The sequence below is a fragment of the Xiphophorus hellerii genome, chromosome 15, assembly GCF_003331165.1.
Source record: "Xiphophorus hellerii strain 12219 chromosome 15, Xiphophorus_hellerii-4.1, whole genome shotgun sequence".
Classification (NCBI taxonomy): Eukaryota; Metazoa; Chordata; class Actinopteri; order Cyprinodontiformes; family Poeciliidae; genus Xiphophorus; species Xiphophorus hellerii.
The window spans coordinates 14,546,184-14,565,360 of record NC_045686.1 but is presented as its reverse complement, the minus strand read 5'-3'; the positions used below and the strand labels follow the sequence as shown (position 1 = coordinate 14,565,360).

At 39.3% G+C, this 19,177-nt stretch overlaps 2 protein-coding genes across 2 annotated transcripts; both read left to right on the top strand.

Annotated features, from left to right (window-relative positions):
• The first annotated feature begins 437 nt into the window (after positions 1-437).
• On the top strand, positions 438-10,309 carry sel1l (SEL1L adaptor subunit of SYVN1 ubiquitin ligase). The gene is made up of 21 exons (XM_032584684.1): positions 438-981; positions 1,128-1,165; positions 2,029-2,221; positions 2,686-2,853; positions 3,234-3,339; positions 4,713-4,875; positions 4,980-5,033; positions 5,124-5,183; positions 5,275-5,356; positions 5,464-5,618; positions 6,198-6,254; positions 6,348-6,416; positions 6,645-6,722; positions 6,846-6,908; positions 7,047-7,134; positions 7,223-7,371; positions 7,495-7,660; positions 7,766-7,840; positions 8,597-8,769; positions 8,905-9,033; positions 9,176-10,309. Exons 1-21 carry the CDS (start codon positions 894-896, stop codon positions 9,470-9,472), a joined length of 2,451 nt encoding a protein of 816 aa, XP_032440575.1. The 5' UTR covers positions 438-893; the 3' UTR covers positions 9,473-10,309.
• A 69-nt stretch (positions 10,310-10,378) lies between these two features.
• LOC116733821 (phospholipase B1, membrane-associated) lies at positions 10,379-17,964 on the top strand. Its single transcript, XM_032584685.1, has 15 exons — positions 10,379-11,706; positions 12,753-12,843; positions 12,932-12,990; positions 13,143-13,210; positions 13,314-13,357; positions 13,445-13,565; positions 13,686-13,737; positions 13,822-13,902; positions 13,999-14,064; positions 14,161-14,252; positions 15,274-15,355; positions 15,670-15,771; positions 16,029-16,124; positions 16,524-16,595; positions 17,021-17,964. The coding sequence occupies exons 2-15, from the start codon at positions 12,777-12,779 to the stop codon at positions 17,159-17,161; spliced, it is 1,143 nt and encodes a 380-aa protein (XP_032440576.1). The 5' UTR covers positions 10,379-11,706; positions 12,753-12,776; the 3' UTR covers positions 17,162-17,964.
• The last annotated feature ends 1,213 nt before the right edge of the window (positions 17,965-19,177 follow it).

The window sequence follows — 19,177 nt, the reverse complement described above, 5'->3', positions numbered from 1 at the left end:
TATTTTATCATTGTAATGTTAAACCATTTCTAACATTGGTTACCTCAAGATGCCATATAAAAACATACTTTTATTAAAGAGGAAAGTAAGTTTTTCTCCTAAAACTTATTTATTTGGATTTCGTTGTATTTTATCTTAAATATGAAAATAGTGTATGGACGACTATCTGATATTCAATTACTTAATTTTACAAAGTATTTTAAGCTTAAATGTCAGCACTGCTGTTGTTGATTTGCTAAAGAAACTGAAACATGGCTCAAAATAACCTTCCCCAAACGTTCATATTCATGTCGTCTCTCTTTCATGTTTTGGTGTCGTGGACCAGCCCGTCACCTGCAAAGATAATTGTGTATCCACTTGATTCGCTGAGACATTTCTGGCCATCTCTGATTGGCTTCTGTCATTCGAAGCGGGTTCTGATTGGTGGAAAATTCTAGAGTAGGAAACGTTGATCCATAGTAAGAGCTTAACATGGTTAGCTAAGTGAGGTAGTGCTGGTTTAAATCTAAATGTCAGACCTCAAAGCGTTGTCTTTCACTCTATTGATATAAAATCTACGTATGGACTTGCTATTTTATCAGGAAGCTTAGTAATAGGTTGATATTTGGCCATTTTTTTTTCGTCTATGCGGTAATGTAGAACTAGCCTGTTAGCTCTGCGTCGTTTCAGTGGAACTCCTCAGCTCGCTAGTTTTGTTGCATTGGAATTTCTTAGCTTGTTTGACAGTTGGGGAAGCTAAAATTAACCACGTTTATATGTAGCGATCCGGCCTCCGTTCGACCAGGTTTGTGTGTGAAAGTTTATTTTGTGCTAGTTTTGTCTCTGTCCGAATGTTTGGTAACAGAAACAGCAACGGCTGCAGCTAGCAGACGGTTAGCCCGTTTACATCAACAATGGGTTATAAGGGAGGTTTGAAGACGGCTAAAAGGCTTTATTTTGTGGCTATCCTCCTCCTCGTCTTCGCTGATCGACTGGCAGCAGGTAAGAGATGACTGTGTTTGTGATATGCAGACGTTTAGAGCACGTTTCCTGACCATTGAAAGCAGCTGTTTTATCTTGGTTTAGGAAGTTGATCAGTCAATTTGGAGAGCCTGTGTCTTTACTACTGCCCTACTAATGTGTTTCAGATGAAGATCAACACAGAGACGATGGATCTGAGTTAAAGGTGCGTCAGGAGATATCGGATATTGATCGAAAGATATGTCAGAGCAGGAATACGTAATGATAGACACGATTATTTACTGTTTATCTTGTGACCTGTGCAAACCATGTCGACCCTAGTTTGTTTTGCTTCCACTTCAAGTGACCGTAACGTTACAAAAAAACTGCATAAACCCGAAATGTTGCCTTAAAAAAACGTAAACCTAGTTGTAAAATGTAAATGATGCCTAGTGAAGTCTGTTGAGTTGAAGCTTCATGTACATTAGCAAACTGTTTGGTTAGTTTCCTTTTCCCTTAAATGCATCTTTTCTAAGAACTCCCACCATTATTTTTTTTATGTTCAATAAATTCTATTCATAGAATTCCCATGCGAAAATTTCTATCTATAGTTTGGACATTACAATCAAGCAATAACAAATAAAATCAACTTTTGCATTTGAGATCACATACTCGGTCAGATTTTGAGAGTCAAGTTCAAGTTCACTGGGGGAAATAAACACATCAAGCAACATTATATACTCTGATGTATTAGTAGAGGCATTCTTTCATTTAGATCAAAATTAGAGCTGCACAATATATTGAATGGTAGTCACTGATTCAATATCTCAGCTTTAAAAAAATATGCTTGGTGATGATATTTTGGCAGGATATTGTATTTCAAGTAACGTGCATTTACTGTCTGGTTGTGTGAACACATTTAGTCAGTTGGGTGGACCCTTGTGGTGTAGATGTTGAGGTTATTACACATATGAAATGATAAGTTCCTCTTTCTTTTTTTATGAAGTGTACTGAACAGTTCCTGAACGCGCCACTGACGTTCTTGATGTTTTGGTGATCTCTGTTCAACTTTAATTTTGTTTTGTGCAGTCATATCACGATCCAGACTCTGATGAGGAAGACGTCCATATTGTATCAAGGATTCTGGCAGCCGCCGCGGCGACGCCTCGTGTCGACGGCTCCCAAGCAGAAGAGGAAAAACGGTCACTTCGAGAGACGGAGGAAAAGGAAGAACTACCTGAACAGCCGCCGCCTCCTCCTCCTGAGGAGAAACCTAAAGAGGGTGAATCACATTTACTTCAATTTTAAAAAAAAAATATAGTAAGAAGAAAATGAATTGCATATTTCTATAATACTTATTAAAATAACTTCCCCTTTTTAAATTTTTTTTTTATTTTGTTCGCTTGTGTAAGTCTCTGCATGTCAACCTGCTTTCTCTGTTGCCGACGCTAAGAAAGGCAGCATGTGGTTTGAGGACAGGAGCACTTTGGGTAAACGGTTTAACCCCATGAGAGTTTAACAGCGTCCTGCACCTGTGGCTTCTGTTGCAGTCTGTTACGTCATTTCACTCAGGGGTTGATTTCACCTCTACAGTTGTTGTTTTTATATATAGGTAGAGATTAATTAATACTACAAATACTCAGCTCTTTAATTGTAAATAGAAAACAAATAGGGATTTATCTGATTTAGTTGTAATTATCACTGTGATTTCGAACTAGTTTTTAGCATTTTATTATGTTATTTCAGTTCCTGTAGTGAATGGGGGCACAGCTCATGGCGAGCCCTGCATCTTCCCGTTCTACTTCCACGGGAAGGAGTACTCTGACTGCACCACTGACGGGCGGGGGGATGGACGGCTATGGTGCGCCACAACCTATGACTATGACGAAGACAAGAAATGGGGATTCTGCGAGAGTAAGTGTTCAGCTGTGGTTGAACCGTCTCTCCGGCTCCGAATTTGCAGTTTCAAGTTGTAGGAATCAGGATTTTGCTGTGTTTATTCATTTTCAGGTATCATTTTACTGACAGAAATATGGACTGTTGGATTAAAAAGTGAGCGTATTATTACATAGAAAAAGAGGCACAAAATGTAAAAGGACTGCATTTGAACAATAAAGTCGTTTTGTGTTTGTAAAATGGAGAGGCCATCAAGTTCACAACCTGGTCAGGGATGACGGAAATCAGATTGAACAAACTGTAGTATCACTTCAGCCCCTCCCCTCTCCTGTCAGTGGGTGTTATGAAATCTGAATTTCATTTTTTTCTCATTTCTTTATGCTTCTTTTTATCTTCAGCGGAGGAGCAGGCGGAGCAGAGGCTGCAGGCTGAAGAAGCGGAGGAGCAGTATCAGACAGTCCTGCGGCTGCTTAATGGTTCCACCAGGAAGGCTCAGAAGAAAGAGTGAGTTTATTACTTTCAGTATTTCTCCTCTATTCTGTTTAGGCTGCCTTTTGGTCTCCAGGCTCAATATTAACTTACAGTTTGGGTTAGATTGGATTTGATTGTAGGTGTTAATTTATGTAATATTGTCTTAGCAATTTATTTGAACTCCTTTTTCTTACCACATGTATTAATCATACAATTATACAAGTATTGCAAACAAGTTTCCTGCCACAGACTTGACTTTTAAGCCTTGTTCATACATTTTCATTTTTATTCGTTGATAACTAGTTCTGGCATGTGTTTGGCTGTTTATATCAGTTGAATCTGAATAATTTGAAGGTACATTATTGCCCCAACAACACTGATGGTTCAACAGCTCCACAGAGTGATACTCTCACTGCCACGCTTGACTGTCTGTATAGTCTTCTCATGACTTAAAGCCTCATTTTGGCTCTTCCAAATGTGCTTCCTGATTGGGTTTGTTTGACCCAATCATTAAACTTTTTTTCAGAAGTCATCTGACTGGTCTTTGTGGGCAGCTGCAATTTCCATTTGATTTTGAAGGAGACTCTTTTGAAGCATCTCAGTCGGCACCCTTTCACTAAATGCTTATTTTGCTTCATTGTGGATGGTGACAGTGATGTTCTAGCATTTTCCAGTAGAAGATCACTTTCAGCTTTGGTGGTTTTTGGGTTGTTTTTCAAACCGTTTTTCTGAGTGGGGCTTTTAGTGAGACAGTTGAAACTGGGACCCAGTTTGGTTCTACACACACATCAGAAATGTTTTGGCTAACATTGAGGTTCTTGAATCATTATCACCCAAACCCTGCTGTAAGTAAGAATGATTAAAAACCAGGTCCATGTCAAGAAATCAACAGATACTTAAATAAACTTTACCAAGTGTTGATTGCTACAACAAACATGTAGTGAAAGTCTAGCTAAGAGACATTTGACCCATATATTATTGACGAGGTATGTTTTAATTTAGATCCAATAAATGAGAAAACCCAATTTATATATATATATAAATAACTGATTCAAATGTAAGATCTTTCCATAATGAAAAAAGAACAATTTCAACAAACTTAAACCATCTTTTTTTTTTTATATGGTTCAAAACATTTTTAATGTTTTGCAAATGGTCTAGAATTGTAGTGGCCTTTGTAGAAACTACTGTTTGTATTTTTTGGATCTTCTCGACTGTCATCATTTGAAAGCTTGGGTTTTGGTTTGAAAGCCTTTTTCTGTTTCTGTTTTACTACCAAGCACTGATCATGTGACGTTGCACATCCTTATTTGCTTTGGAGGCCATAACACTGCTGGTCACGCACATTTTATGAGCTGTTTTTGTTCCGTTTCACTTGCATCACCTCTGCTTCTCTGATCTCTCAGGTTGTACCAGAAGCTGTTGAAAGTAGCGGAGAAAGGCCACCAGAAGGCCACGGAGAAGGTTGCATACGCCATGCTGTTTGGAGATTACATGAACCAAAATATCACCAAAGCCAGACAGATGTTTGAGAAGCTGGCTGTGGAGGGCTCACCTAAAGCTCAGATGGTAAAACGTCTAGCAAAGTTTAAATACCGCCTAAAGTTTGGAGGCGTTTTGAGCTGCCGTCTTCAAGCATTTGTGTAAACTTTCTCCCTGTCATTTCTCCTCAGGCTCTTGGCTTTCTGTATGCAGCAGGACTCGGCGTTAACTCAAGTCAAGCCAAGGTGTCTTTTCTACACTGCAATTCTGTCTTACAGTAAATCTGGCCATTGCATGTTAATTACATTGCTTCATGCTGACGGTTTGTTTTTCAGGCTTTAGTTTATTACACCTTTGGTGCATTGGGTGGAAACCTAATAGCGCATATGATTATGGTGAGTTGACTTGCTCATTCAATTGCTGCACTAACGGACATGTTATTTGCATATTCATAATAGATTAAATATCTTCCTACATTGTGATTAGGGTTATAGATACTGGGCCGGTGTGGGTGTTTCTCAGAGCTGTGAGTCAGCGCTAACGCATTATAGAGTGGTGGCAAATCACGGTAAGCATTTTTTTTTTTTATTTGATCTTTTTGCGCTTTTATTTCACTTCTGAGGGTAATGTCTTTTAAATCTGCTTCGTCCATATTCTGTCCCTGTGCTCCCCTAGTGGCGAGTGACGTGTCACTGACGGGAGGCTCGGCAGTGCAGAGGATCAGGCTGCTGGATGAGGTGGAGAACCCAGGCTCCACCAGTGGGATGCTGGAGGAAGACCTCATCCAGTATTACCAGTTTTTGGCAGAGAAAGGAGACGTTCAAGCTCAGGTGTGTTTTGCTTTAGTTTGAGGCTCTTTTCAGCCACAACCATTAGCATTAGTGTTGGAGCAAATAAGGCATTTCATACCTCTTGAACTTTTTAATGTTTTTTCATGTTAAAACTGCAAACGTCAGTGGGGGGATTTATGTGATATATCAACAGAAAGTAGAGCATACTCTGGCTCTGTTAATGTTACTAGCAGAAGCTCAAAAATACACAATAAAATCCACAAAAAGTGAGATGAGGTGCATTGTGTTTCTCTACACAAATGTATGCTATGCTTTTTCGTTTAAGTTTTTACTTGCACAAATTAAAGCCATATTGTCTTTTCCTTTCACTTTATAGTTAGCCGCTACCTTGTATAAGCTTAACACATGGATTGCATTGAAGTTTGTGGTTTTGACGAGCAAATATGCGAAAAGATTCAGGGGGTATGCACACTTTAGCAATGCATTGAAAAAAACAAATGCCAAATTAATATCCAAACCTCTGCATCCAACATGGAGTCGATACTGGTCAGAATGTTGATCTTAGTGTTACTTTAGTGCTTAGTTATTTGAAATCCAATTAATTTATCTACATTTCAGGTTGGTTTAGGTCAGCTTCATCTACATGGTGGACGTGGAGTGGAGCAGAATCACCAGGTAACATTAAACCACCAGGACCGCATATGAGTCTGTACTGCAGCTGTTTTTTCTCTTGTTTAGCATGTCTTTGCCCTCTGTTCTCACCAACAGAGGGCGTATGACTACTTCACACAGGCTGCGAATGCTGGGAACACACATGCTATGGCTTTCCTTGGAAAGGTTGGAAAGATTCTGTCAAATTACTTACTGATGGTTTATCTCCTCTCTATCTATACTGTTTTTAATTTCAATGTCTGGAACACTCTCAAATTGTTGTGCGGATTGACAATAACTCTAGAGCTGTGTTAGCCAGTAGTTTTGTACCACCATTTTGACACAGGCATTTATGCATGAAATCAGTTTTTTTTTTTTTATATTATTTTATTTGTTTGATTCTTTCCCCCTCAGATGTATTCAGAAGGCAGCGAGTTTCTCCCTCAGGACAATGAGACAGCTCTGCAGTACTTCAAAAAGGCCTCTGATATGGTAATGTAAAAAGCCCTCACATTTTTAAGTGCATATATATTTAATTGACTTGCTTTGAGTGGCTACATCTGATGGGGACAGAGTTCTGAATATTTGTTCTGAGACGACATCGTTATTGTTCAGGGTAATCCAGTGGGCCAGAGCGGACTGGGGATGGCTTATTTATATGGAAGGGGAGTCCCTGTGGTAAGAGACGCATTTTACAAAATTTCTGTAATTATTTCTTCTTGACTTTTGATGTGTTTTTTTTTTTTTTTATTAAGCTTTTAGAACTAACTAACATTTTCAGCAGCTACTTTAATTATTTTTTCTTTTTGTCCTCAGAACTACGAGTTGGCTCTAAAATACTTCCAGAAGGCAGCAGAGCAGGGTTGGGTGGACGGACAACTCCAGCTGGGAACCATGTATTACAGTAAGATGGAAAATATTTAAGTTCACTGGTTTTTCTGTATTTATTTTGTCCTCTTTTAATAATATATGTCCGTCTGTCTTCCTTGCAGATGGCATCGGTGTGAAGCGGGATTACAAACAAGCGCTGAAATTCTTCAACCTGGCATCGCAGGCCGGCCACATCCTGGCTTTCTACAACCTGGCCCAGATGCACGCTACCGGTACCGGCGTGATGCGCTCCTGCCACACCGCAGTGGAGGTAAGCAGCTGGTCTTAACTACACGTATTAAAACATGCAATTGTCTTCCGATGGATTTGAAACGCTTATGCAGAAATGAAAATGTTCCTATTGTAACGTGGTGTGTGTGCTTCCTGCTGTCAGCTTTTTAAGAACGTGTGTGAGCGGGGCCGCTGGTCCGAGCGTCTGATGACGGCCTACGGCAGCTTCAAAGAGGGAGAGACGGACGCCGCGCTGGTCCAGTATCTGCTGCTGGCAGAGCAGGGATATGAAGTGGCTCAGAGCAATGTAGCCTTCATTCTGGACCAGAGTAAGAAATCCAAGATGCATTTGTGTATAACCTGACTATTCCTTTGAACTGATGATGGTGAGTCAAAGTTGACGTTTTGTTGCTCCGTGGATTTTTACCAAACAGAAGGAGCAAATATCTTTAGTGACAATGAGACCTATCCTCGTGCTTTACTCCACTGGACAAGAGCTGCTGCACAAGGTAGGCTCTTATTCATTCATGCATCATAAATTCATAATTTAAGTTTTTTTTTTTTGTTTTGTTTTTTTTTAACTCATGCTGTGACAAGCTATTCTGCATTACATGCTGGAAGAAGCTGAGGTTTAAGAGTAATTAATCATCTCCTATCTTTAAAACATCTGATTGAATTCACAATGTTTTAAGAAATGAAATACTCAATAAAAAATATTTTTATTTAGATTTTGCGCTGTGAAGATTCCATCATGTACCAGTCTGAACAAATGTTTTATAATTGCTACATGACTGTGACATAAAACAGTAGCTGTTTTATGTCGCAGCGACTTTAAAATAAGGTCTGGGCCTTACTAATCCAAATAGAAATGAGAAACGAAATAAAAAATTCAATAAACAACAACAAAAAAAGAAACTGCTAACACTGGTTCACTAAACATCAGGGGTAGTTAAACATCATAAAATGGATTGGGTACAATTGTACACTCAGAAGGAGATTGGACTCTCCAATGACAGTTTAATCTGCTGTCTTGAAGTGTTAATAGTCTTGAAGTGTGACCTAAAAATAAATGATAAAAATAATAATTTATTATGTGAAACTCTAATTTCATTGATTAGATTAAGGTGCGGGCTGTGTCAACTCTTCACTGCTTTACATTTTCAGATTTTCTGTCGTGTGTTAATCAGAACGAATGTCAGACATTATGAGAAGTTTTCTTCTCGACTCTAGGAAAAAGAAAAATCTCATGTACTTTTCCTTTCAAGGTTACACTGTGGCTCGGATTAAACTGGGCGACTATCACTTCTATGGCTATGGAACAGATGTGGATTATGAGACGGCAGTCATTCACTACAGGCTCGCATCAGAGCAACAAAACGGCGCCCAGGCCATGTTCAACCTGGGTTACATGCATGAGAAAGGTCTGGGTATCAAACAGGTGAGCCTGCGCTACATATGAACTTATAATAGCAACTTACTTATGTACATATTTACAGATTCATAAATCAATGGTACCAAATGTATGATTTCTAAACTAGAAATCTGGACGTTTAATGGTTTTTTTCTTCTGCAGGATATCCATTTAGCAAAGCGCTTCTACGACATGGCAGCAGAAGCCAGTCCTGATGCCCAGGTCCCAGTTTTCCTGGCCCTGTGCAAGCTGGGCCTGATTTACACTCTGCAGCACCTGCAGGACCTTAATGTAAGTGCTTCAGCCCTGAAACATTAACTCCACTGAATCTTCAGCCTTTTTTTTTAAAATATATTATCTGTGAGATAAATGATTTTATTTATGTCTGCCCCGCTCTCGCCCGCTGCTCCCGCTTTGGCTTGACCTCTGGAAGCTGAAGGAGTTGATTACTCAGGTGGACCTGGACCAGCTTCTGGGCCCGGAGTGGGACCTCTACCTCATGACGGTCATCGCCCTGCTGCTGGGCACGGTCATCGCCTACAGACAGCGGCAGCATCAAATCATCGTGGCGCCCCGCCCCCCGGCTCCCACTCCAGCGCCCCCTCCCAGACCCGCTCAGGACGACGAGGAAGAGGAGCCGCAAGCTCAGGCAGAGCCTCAGGATCAGGAGGAGACGCCCGCCCCAGGCGAGGCTCATGAGGAGGAGGAGGAGGAGGAGCAGCAGCAGTGAGGAGAGGCCAGGGAAAGACGCAGAACTGATTAAAAACCTGCTGCTTTGAGCATGTCTCCCACTGCTCTCCTCCACGTTATTAGAAAACTCTCATTGGCTGCTGAAACTGTTCAGTTCTCCATTCGAGGAGTGATGAAACAAACACAGGACCTAGGACTTTTTTTTTTTTTTTTTTTTTCCTGTGACTCGGGATTCTGCCAGAGGCAACCATGGCCTCACCATGGAGCTATGTTGCAGTTTCCTGATTAAAAACATTTTAAAGTCAGCTGATTAGAAGGATTCTAATTTCTGCTTTAGTTTCTTCTCACACGTCCCTGTTTTGTCAAATGTTTTTTCGCCAGGAGTCGATCCGCTTCAGTCCTAAATAAAAGCAGATCTAGAAAATTAAAAGGGTAAGGGAATGTGAATTAAGCTTATTTAATGTTTTAGTTGCTAGAGACAAGATTCTGCTTCATTTTTTGGTTGAGGCAATTTTTTTTTAACAGTCTTAAGTTAATTCTAGCTAAATTTCCTTCAGTATTTTTGCCGGAATCCATAAAGTTTTAATTTCTATACTATAATATACAAAATCCATCTGCTTTTTTTTATTATTATTTTTAGAGAAACAATAAGGATGTTGGACAATTTTCTTTAAAAAGCTGAACTACTGGAGTGACTGTTTGGCTTTCAACAATGAGGAGCATTTGAATTTGGTCAACAACAAAAAAAACAACCTTACGTCAAAATAAGATCCTATTAGAAACATTTTGTGGGAGAATATTTGTTCTTTAAACAATGATGCAATAATAGGTTTTTAAATTCATATTAAATGGCAAGTCGAAAACATGCCAAACTACAGTTTAGTGTCTTTTTGTTATTTATTTATGATATCAATCATGCATGTCAATCAGACATGCATGATTGATATCATGCATGTCTACTCAGTCAGTAATAATTGAAAAACTACAACTATCAATCATATTGTGTTTAAATTAGTTTTTTCATTTCTTGTGTTTTTGTTTTTCTTTAAAAGTGTTTTAAGCCCACACTTCAAATCAGCTCTCTGTCAAGCATGAACCAAAAATTAGATTATACATTCAAACAAGATTTTAACATATTCCTCCTACTCTCTCTACTCGCGTTATGCTCTTAAGAAACAAAGCTGCTGTGCGACTCCATGACACGTTTGAGGACGGGAAGGTTTACAGAATTCACCAGCAGGGCAAGTCATGTTTGGGGAGGAAAAAATTTATTTTTTCCAAGAACAGGCTTAGACATAATAAATTAATAAGTGATTATGGATATTTGACGGTTTGTTATTGACATAATCTCTGCCGGGTTTTCATCTACTAGGCAATTAGAAAAGGGACAAGTTAAGAATTGGCTACGAACATTAAACGTATAAGAATGGAAGAAAAGTCTTCTTAAAGGTAAACTATTATGCTTCTTTGAACAGATTAGAACAGCTCTATGGTTACGGATGCTAGGTGAGTTGCTAGGTAACTGCACTGTGCCTGAGAGCTTTTTGAAATGGCTCTTTTTCCAGATACCAAAAAAGCATGGACTTATTGCCAAAAAACAGTTGGGTGGTTTTTTTTAAGCTCTTCGGTTGTTTTTAGAAGCAGTTGAGACACAACTGGAAGCATAAAAATGTGAATTTTTCATAATTCTCTTCTGAGGCCTTTATCTCAGCCTGGATTGGTTTACATCACCATTTGAAAGCTTTCGCTCTCAATAAGGAAAAAAAAAAAAAACACAGACTATCGATAAATACATTATTCTGGTCCAGACTTTCTCATTGGTCCCTCAGCTTGAATTGGTGGCATTGACACAAAGTGACAGTGCTGTAAAAACAGAGCATCACATTGTGCTGTGTGTAGGGGTGACCTATTGTCTGGTACATATGCACTGCTATGGAGGCGCTTTTGATCGCCGTGGCATGTGTGCTTCTGTCCTGCTCTGTCAAAGGTAAGTGCTAGAACAAGCAGGGCTGTGCTTGTTATCATTTTTTGTTATTGTAGCAAACTTTTTAAGATAATTTTGTTTTTTTTGTTTTTTTCTTTAAGAAAGAAGCGTAAGTTACACGTATGAAACAGGCCAAGGATTTCATGACTGATGTCTTTGGGAATGTTTAGAAATGTTTTAAATCTGTATTGTGCATATTTTAGAGGATTTAAATTTGTTTCAAAGGTGACGACTGGTGGGGGGAGTATCAGGAGGGGATACGACACTACAGTGACGAGGACCTCAATAAGGTACTGTTTGCCGCTTGTTTTGAAACCGGCCAACAAACGGCTGTTGGGAACAAAAGCATAACTGCTGATTAGAAATCAAAGGTTCTGTCACCTGGTTTTTGTCTATAAATCATTCCAGGTGGTAGGTAGCTTTAAAACACCCCAATGATTTATAAACCAACAGCATTTTAAAGTCTGTTCTCTGAGCTGCGGGGTGAAAACTGGGGTGACATGCTGTATTTTCCTGGTTTTAGTGAGAACACAAGCAGGAAATTTTAGAATGTTCCATGCTTCCTTTGCTGAAAAGCTTTTTTGGAGAAGCTGATTTGACTTCCTAGCAGGACTTGACACCTGCTCACGCTGCCAAAGGTCAAAGCCCTGGGTTTATCACCACGGTGTTTCTGTGCTTTATTGGAACCGCCCTGGACCAGCATAATGAGTCACTAGACCAATCATTTTTAACATATCTTGTGCTTTCTGAAGCACATTGTGATTTTCTGTGTTAAAGGTGCTATATAACTAAAATTAATTTTTGCCGCTTACTACAAAACCAAAACACCTCAGCAGTACTTCAGGCTGATCAACTTCATTTAATGACACTTTCAATGCAGTAATTAATGTAAAATGTTCTCCAGGCAGGGAATGAGTAAATATACAGTAGAGAACATTGACACACTGTTCAGTAAATGGATATGTTTGTAATAACAATCTGTTTTTTTATTAGTCCCAGATAATATTTTAATTTTTATGAAATTGAATCAGAGGGTTTCATTAGCTCTAACCTTGAGAAATAAACAAGTATATCGCACTGTAGGTGAGTCTATGTGTATGGGAGTTTCCCTTTTTGTGTTTTTTGATGATCTAATTTACTGAGATGCACCTATAAGTATGCTCTGATAAAATATGGCGAATGCACAACAAAGAAGGTTTAAACCAGTTCCTGCATTGATGATGATGATGACGTAGTTAAACTGGCTTTTAAAGCTAAAAGATCTCTGGAGGACAGAAGCTTTATTATTCAAAAGAGTGGAGAACGTATGCCATTCCGTTTTATTTAACTTTTACAGACGTTTCCAGAGAAAACTCGACCCATGCGCTTCAAACATCCTCCGTTCCAGTGTCCTGACATGACCCCGTCTGCTACTGTCCCCTCTTCAGGTACGTCCACTTCCCAAGTGACCCCTCTTTCACTCCTCAGTTCAACTGACACCCTTTTTCTGTGACTCTCTTTTAACATTCGCTGCAGTTGAATTTGTGAAGGCAGCGGATATAAAAGTCATCGCCGCCTTGGGCGACTCCGTGACTGTAGGTACTTTTGTTTTGACGCCTAACAAGCGTATATCTAAAATCTGAAAAAAGTAAACCTGCTTTGTATGAACACTGAAACACTTGCTAAACATCAGGATATGAATTAATCCATAAAAGTAACTGGGAAAAACTACCATTTTGATTTTCAGACAGCCGTAGGTGCCAATGCCACCACTGTGCTGGAAATCCCAGTAGAGTTTCGCCATGTGTCGTGGAGGTGAGATTTACCCCTCACAATCAGAATATGTTTGCTTTAGTGGTCCTGCATATCAACTCCTTATATTTCTGTTGTACTAATAATATACATGTACCCTCTGAAGTATTGGAGGCTACGGTACTTTTCAAGACGTCATAACTCTGGCTAGTAAGATGCCGTTTCTTACCGTTATCTCTTGTCAGATCAGTTTGATACCACGGCTTTTCTTAACTTATTCCTAACTTTGCATTTTAGACATCATCAAATTATTCAACCCCACTCTGCTTGGCGCTTCTCCTGGAAAGACTATCCATGGGAAGGGGGCTGATATTAGTGAAACCGGCTTTAATCTGGCTGTGACCGGACATAACACCTTGTAAGACCTTGTCACTCTAACAGACGCTGATCTGCCCTAGTGAAGGCATCAGTTTCTGTGATTTGAAAGAACTGAGATCTGTAACTGTATTGAAATCTGATTTATTTATTTTTTTCCTAGCAACCTCCCAGATCAGACAAGAGAATTAATTGACACTCTGAGACGACATGAGGTAGTGTGGGTACAAGAAACAAAAAAAGAGAGAAAGCTTTAGGACGGCCTTCTATGTTTTAGACCGTGCTTTGCTCCACTTTAGGGTCTTAACTTTGACGAAGACTGGAAGCTTCTGACCATTCTCATAGGCATGAATGACATTTGTGATTACTGTAAAGATAAGGTGAGTGTTTTTTTTAATTTTTTTATTTGTTTGTTTGCTGAATTTAGTTTAAAGTAAAAGCATTTTTGCTGGATTGTTTCCCCTTTTTCTCCCCAGGCTCTGTATTCGGTGGATAACTTCATTCACTACATGACCCTCTCTCTAGAAATGCTTATGAATGAGGTGAAGCCAAAACGAAAAGAGGGACGTGATGCATTTTGAATTTGCCGACCATTTCTTCGGAGTGAGGGTCTAGTGAGTCTCCATGATGTGTTTCAGGTTCCTCGTATGATCGTCAACGTGGTGCAGATTTTGCGAATGCATTTTCTGAGGGAGGTACAGAGGCCTACCCCTGGGTGTCGTCTACAGCGGTGAGCCTGCAATAATCCCCGTAGTAACAATTCTGGGCTTTTTATGATTTATTTAAATTGTCATTTTGTCAAGAGTGGGCTGATAATACGTGACGCAGCTCCAGTGATTTGATTGTAAGCAACACTTAGTTTAGGAAGGCTCAGCTGGACTCCTACCATTCATTCATCATGTTGCTGAGGCCAAACAGCTCAGTCTTTGCTTCATCTGAACCGTAAGCAGGTTGCCGCCCATTTCAGCCGTTTATTTGAAGGCGGTGATGTTGGAGAGACTGGTGAACTTGAGTCTTAATGGTTTCTGGCCTGTTCTTAAATGACCTAACCAAATGTTATTGATCTGAGCTTTGGTCTGATTCTTGAAGCAATGCCATAGTTCGTGACATAATGGGACAATGACTCCAAACACACATATAAAATGTTGCTTGAATGGATAAATTTATCTTCCATTAAGCCTCTGGAACGGTCAAGACTTCAACTTTTAAAAATGTACGATTTGAGCCTGAAATCTTGCCCTGTGTTAGCAAACAAACGACTTTAAAATGAACTTTTAGTCTTATGATATGAAGACTGGTGAAAAATTCATTCAGGATTGTGACTGAAAAACTACACGGTTCCTCTACAACTTGCCAAATGACGCAGCAGACGTAGCAGCGCGGGGTTTACGTATAAATTGTAATGGGAAATTTTTACTTTAGATTTTGTATTCTTTTTATATGCATGTCATAGTTAATTACAAGGTGAAATAGAGCAGAGAGTGTCTGTTAGACATCAACAAAGTGGTGCAACTGGTCCAGCTGCTGGAATGTGAAGGTCGTCTTCAGGAGTGAGTTGAGTTGAGCGTTTTAGTTGATGCACAAGTTTTTTAAATGATCTTTGGACACAGGATATGCAAAGCCTTGCTCTTTTTGTGTCTATTAAATCTAAAGATTTAGGCTTTGAAGTGTCCTACACATTTTTTTTTTTTTACTGAGTAGATGTTTATGGTGTTGTTTCGATTTATTGGCCCAGTTTTTATCTGGTTCAGGTCCTTCTGCCCGTGCCTGATCGAGCCAGTGTCCAACTCTCCTGAACTTGAGGAGGTGATTGAGATCAATCTGGAGTTTCAGGTGCCATTTATTACTCTCACTGTGCCAAACAGTGCTTTTGTTTCGCATTGATATTTATTACAATTTTGTTAGCCCTGAATTAGAAACACAGATTTTAGATTAGCATTAGAAATAAATGACAAATAGAGTAAGTATTCATGAGTCCTGCATTCATCTTTTATAAGTAAAAGCTAGTGGGTGCTTTTGTGCTTTTACAAAAAGGATTATGCAGTCGCAGATCTTTCCTAGAACCGTGGGTGGATGCTTCTTTTTGAAATCAGAAGAATTACATTTTGAATGATTGAAATTCTGTTTTTTTTTTTCCTCTTTTGCAGAGGAGACTCGAGAAGCTGCTGCACAGCGATCGCTTCCTCAGGAAGGATTTCGCTGTTGTCCTGCAGCCCTTCCTCAAACACGCCGACTCCCCACGCCTCCCGGTAATCTACTTCACACAGCAAAAGTGAAAACGAACGACAGCACCAAAAAACAAACAAGCAAACAAAAAAGAAAACATTCATATTGTTGTGATGTGAGCATCTGCTTTCAGGAACACAAAACTTTCCAACAAGGGGATTGAATCATCAGGATGCCTGTTCAAACAGCTGGAGCTTTTGCTAATTGAAGCTTGTGATTCTGATTAGTCAGAGAGTTTGTTACTGAATCTAAAGAGTAGATGTTTTATCCCTCTGAGCAGAACGGGAAGATTGATATGACCTTCTTCACTCACGACTGCTTCCACGTCACCATAAAGGGACAAGAGGAGCTGGCTAAAGGACTGTGGAACAACATGGTGAACTAATATGTACCCCGACTGAATGTTTGTTTGTTTGAACCAAACATTTAGATACATCTTCAGCAGATAGAAATGCTATAGAAACAGATATGTTTGGAGAATAATATTTGTTCTACCACCGGCACTGAAGCACAGCTAGCTACTCCGGGAAGTTAGAGAGTAGCCGTTAGGCCGTTGCTTTAAAATGTTGATTATTTAAGGCCTCGTTCTTGATTATTTATATTGCGCTATGTTTAACATCTACGCCCTCTGGGAAAAAATTGCACATCTCCTGCAGAGATATGCTATTTCAAACTCCAAACTGCTGTTCATAGTTGATAAAAATATCTTTCTTTAATTGAAAAGTAAACACCGAGCTGCAGCATGTTACCATATATTTCTGTATCCTCCACACAGTTTCAGCCTGAGGGAGGGAAAATGATCGTGAGCAGTTTTTCTGAACCCCTCAAGCTCATCTGTCCACCAGAGGTGAGTCCCAGTGAGGCGCTGAACTGGACTAGTTCAATAGGAAACCCTGCACCAGTAAATGTTTCACCACATGATCACTGAGTAATAAAAAAAAAAAAAGTTGTACATAATAAATTTGCATGCAAATATGTTATTTTCATACATGTTTGAATTTTGTTTTGCTGAGCCGGGCTCCATGGTGTTGATTTTATTTATGGTTTAAAGGAGATGCAGTACTTTCTGTTTGGCACACAGGAAACAGAAACGATTGTGGGATATTTTTAACAGTCTCTCTGAGCAGCTACTGGTACCCGAATCAGGAAATTATTTGCAAATTAGTGTAAAAACAGCCAAAGTTAAGAAAAACGGTGCATTTTTTTTTTTTTTTTAGTTTAATTGTAATTATACCTAATTATATGTGCTTTTTATTATTCGTGTGCCTGCAGGAACACCCGTACATCTTCATCCGCCCGGTCGCAGCCAAGTCGAGTCCGTCTCTTCTTCACTCCAAGTCCACATCACCGGCTGCCATCATCCTGCTCCTCTTTTTCTTCTTCTTCTTCACAAACATCTCTCGTTACTCATAAGTGTACTCATTTCACTGCTATTTATGAGTTACAATCAATCAAATAAAATCCCAGTAAACGATGCTTCAGCTAGCGGCTGTATGTGGAAAAGCGTAAATACTTTTGCAAGGCGTTGTATTCCAGCTCAGACCTGAGCTTCCGTAGAGAAGCACAGCTGTAATCTGAGCAAGAACGATTTAAATATGGAAATGCTGTCATTCTCTTATCCACCAGAGATCTCTTCAGACAACTCTTGTCTTTTCAAGCAGCATGTGATTTAGTTGCATGTTTGCTCCTCGGATCTTCAGGCTGTGACTGGCCCACTTTCTCTGTTCTCTCCAGAAATTGCCGTGCAATGAGAACTCCTGCAACACAAAGCAAGCCACTGTAAAAAGCATGCAGATCTCAAAAATCAGATGAAACCTTTTGAGTCGTTGTCATTTGTAAACTGTGGTTTCATAGGATGACCCAGACTACGTTGATGTCTGGCTAGACAGAAAATTAACAGAATGTATTGAATTAGTTTATTTATTATGATCACAAACAACGATGGAGGCTATTGCGGATTCTCAGAAGTAGTACATTTACCTCTTGAATGAATAAATGCACAACAGAGTGGATGAACTGGATAGCATAGCAGATAATGATGGTTTATTGAAACTTGCTGCAATGTACACAAGTCTGACACATTATACTGTGACTGAGTGGATATGCAGCCTTTTAATGCGTTCTTGTTTATTTTCCCTTTATTTTAAAGGACAAAAAAAAAAAAAAAACAATTATGAGGTTATTTTGTATCAAATAAATCAGTTCTGGATCTGGAATATGTACGTTCACTCAAATTTCATTTCATTTCTTCTGGGAGGGTCATCAGCATGAATTTCAATCAGACCACTTAGCTGTCAGATTTTATAATGATGCCGTTCAAAGAAAAGCCTCTTCATGTTTGAACAGGCCCACCGCCGGTTTATGCGGGACAATATGGATCCGTCTCTGACGCAGGCGGGTCTTTATTGCCGCTCTGCAGGCACAATGGGAACTTTGGGATCTCTGTGGATGGTGCTGCGGGGAGAATATCCACTCCTGGAAGCCTCTCTTTGCCATTTAGTTTTGATGAATCTCCCGCTGACCAAAAACAACAATAGCTCACAAGCAAGCAGTTTCCACGATTTATGTGTTTGTTCCTTGGGAACACAAGGGGCACTTATGTAATGATGATAGTTATAATTCAGCTGGAAAACTGTTCCCTTCACAGCTGCTTTGTGTTTCCCTTTCACATAAAATCCCAATAAAAATACATTTTTAAAAAAATTGTAGCTGCAGCATCACAAGATGTGAAAAGATTTTTAAGAAGCACTTTATGTGCACGGTTTATGTTTATTCATACAAACTGACAATTTCATAACATTGACATTCTACAAATGGCTGTAAAACATGAGAATGCAGACTGTGAGGCAGCCTGCAGATTATTACCATGATAATGGTCGAGACATTATGCTCATGCTCTGTTTGCACATATCTCAACCCGAATAGGTTCTGAATGATGGTTCTCTGAAAATGACGCTTGTCATTGTCACACAATGTCCTTTCAAATTATGTAAGAAGTTGAACTAATGATAAAGATGATTACAATAAAAGGCAACATGCGATTTTAAAAAGCTTTCGCAGTGCAAATATCACCAACAGGATTTGACTGCAGAAGGGATCATTCCTAATTTCTCCAGCCACTGCTGATTATATGAAAGATGGTGTCGTTAAACGTGGAGACACAGCTTAAAGTGAAGAAGTAATTTTAGCCATTTTTCTCAAATAACCCTAAATTATATTCAGTTTAAACTATTAAACTGAGCTTCAGCGGCACCAGTTACAGATATCAGTGACCTTTAGTGAACAAAAAAAGAAGCGTGGAACTGAAACGAACACACGCCACGGGTTTCGGATTTTGTAACATTTTTAAAATTAAATTTTCACAGTTATGTTCTGTTTTGTGTTTATCACAGAAAATCTTAATAAAATGTCCTGAAGTTTATATCATTA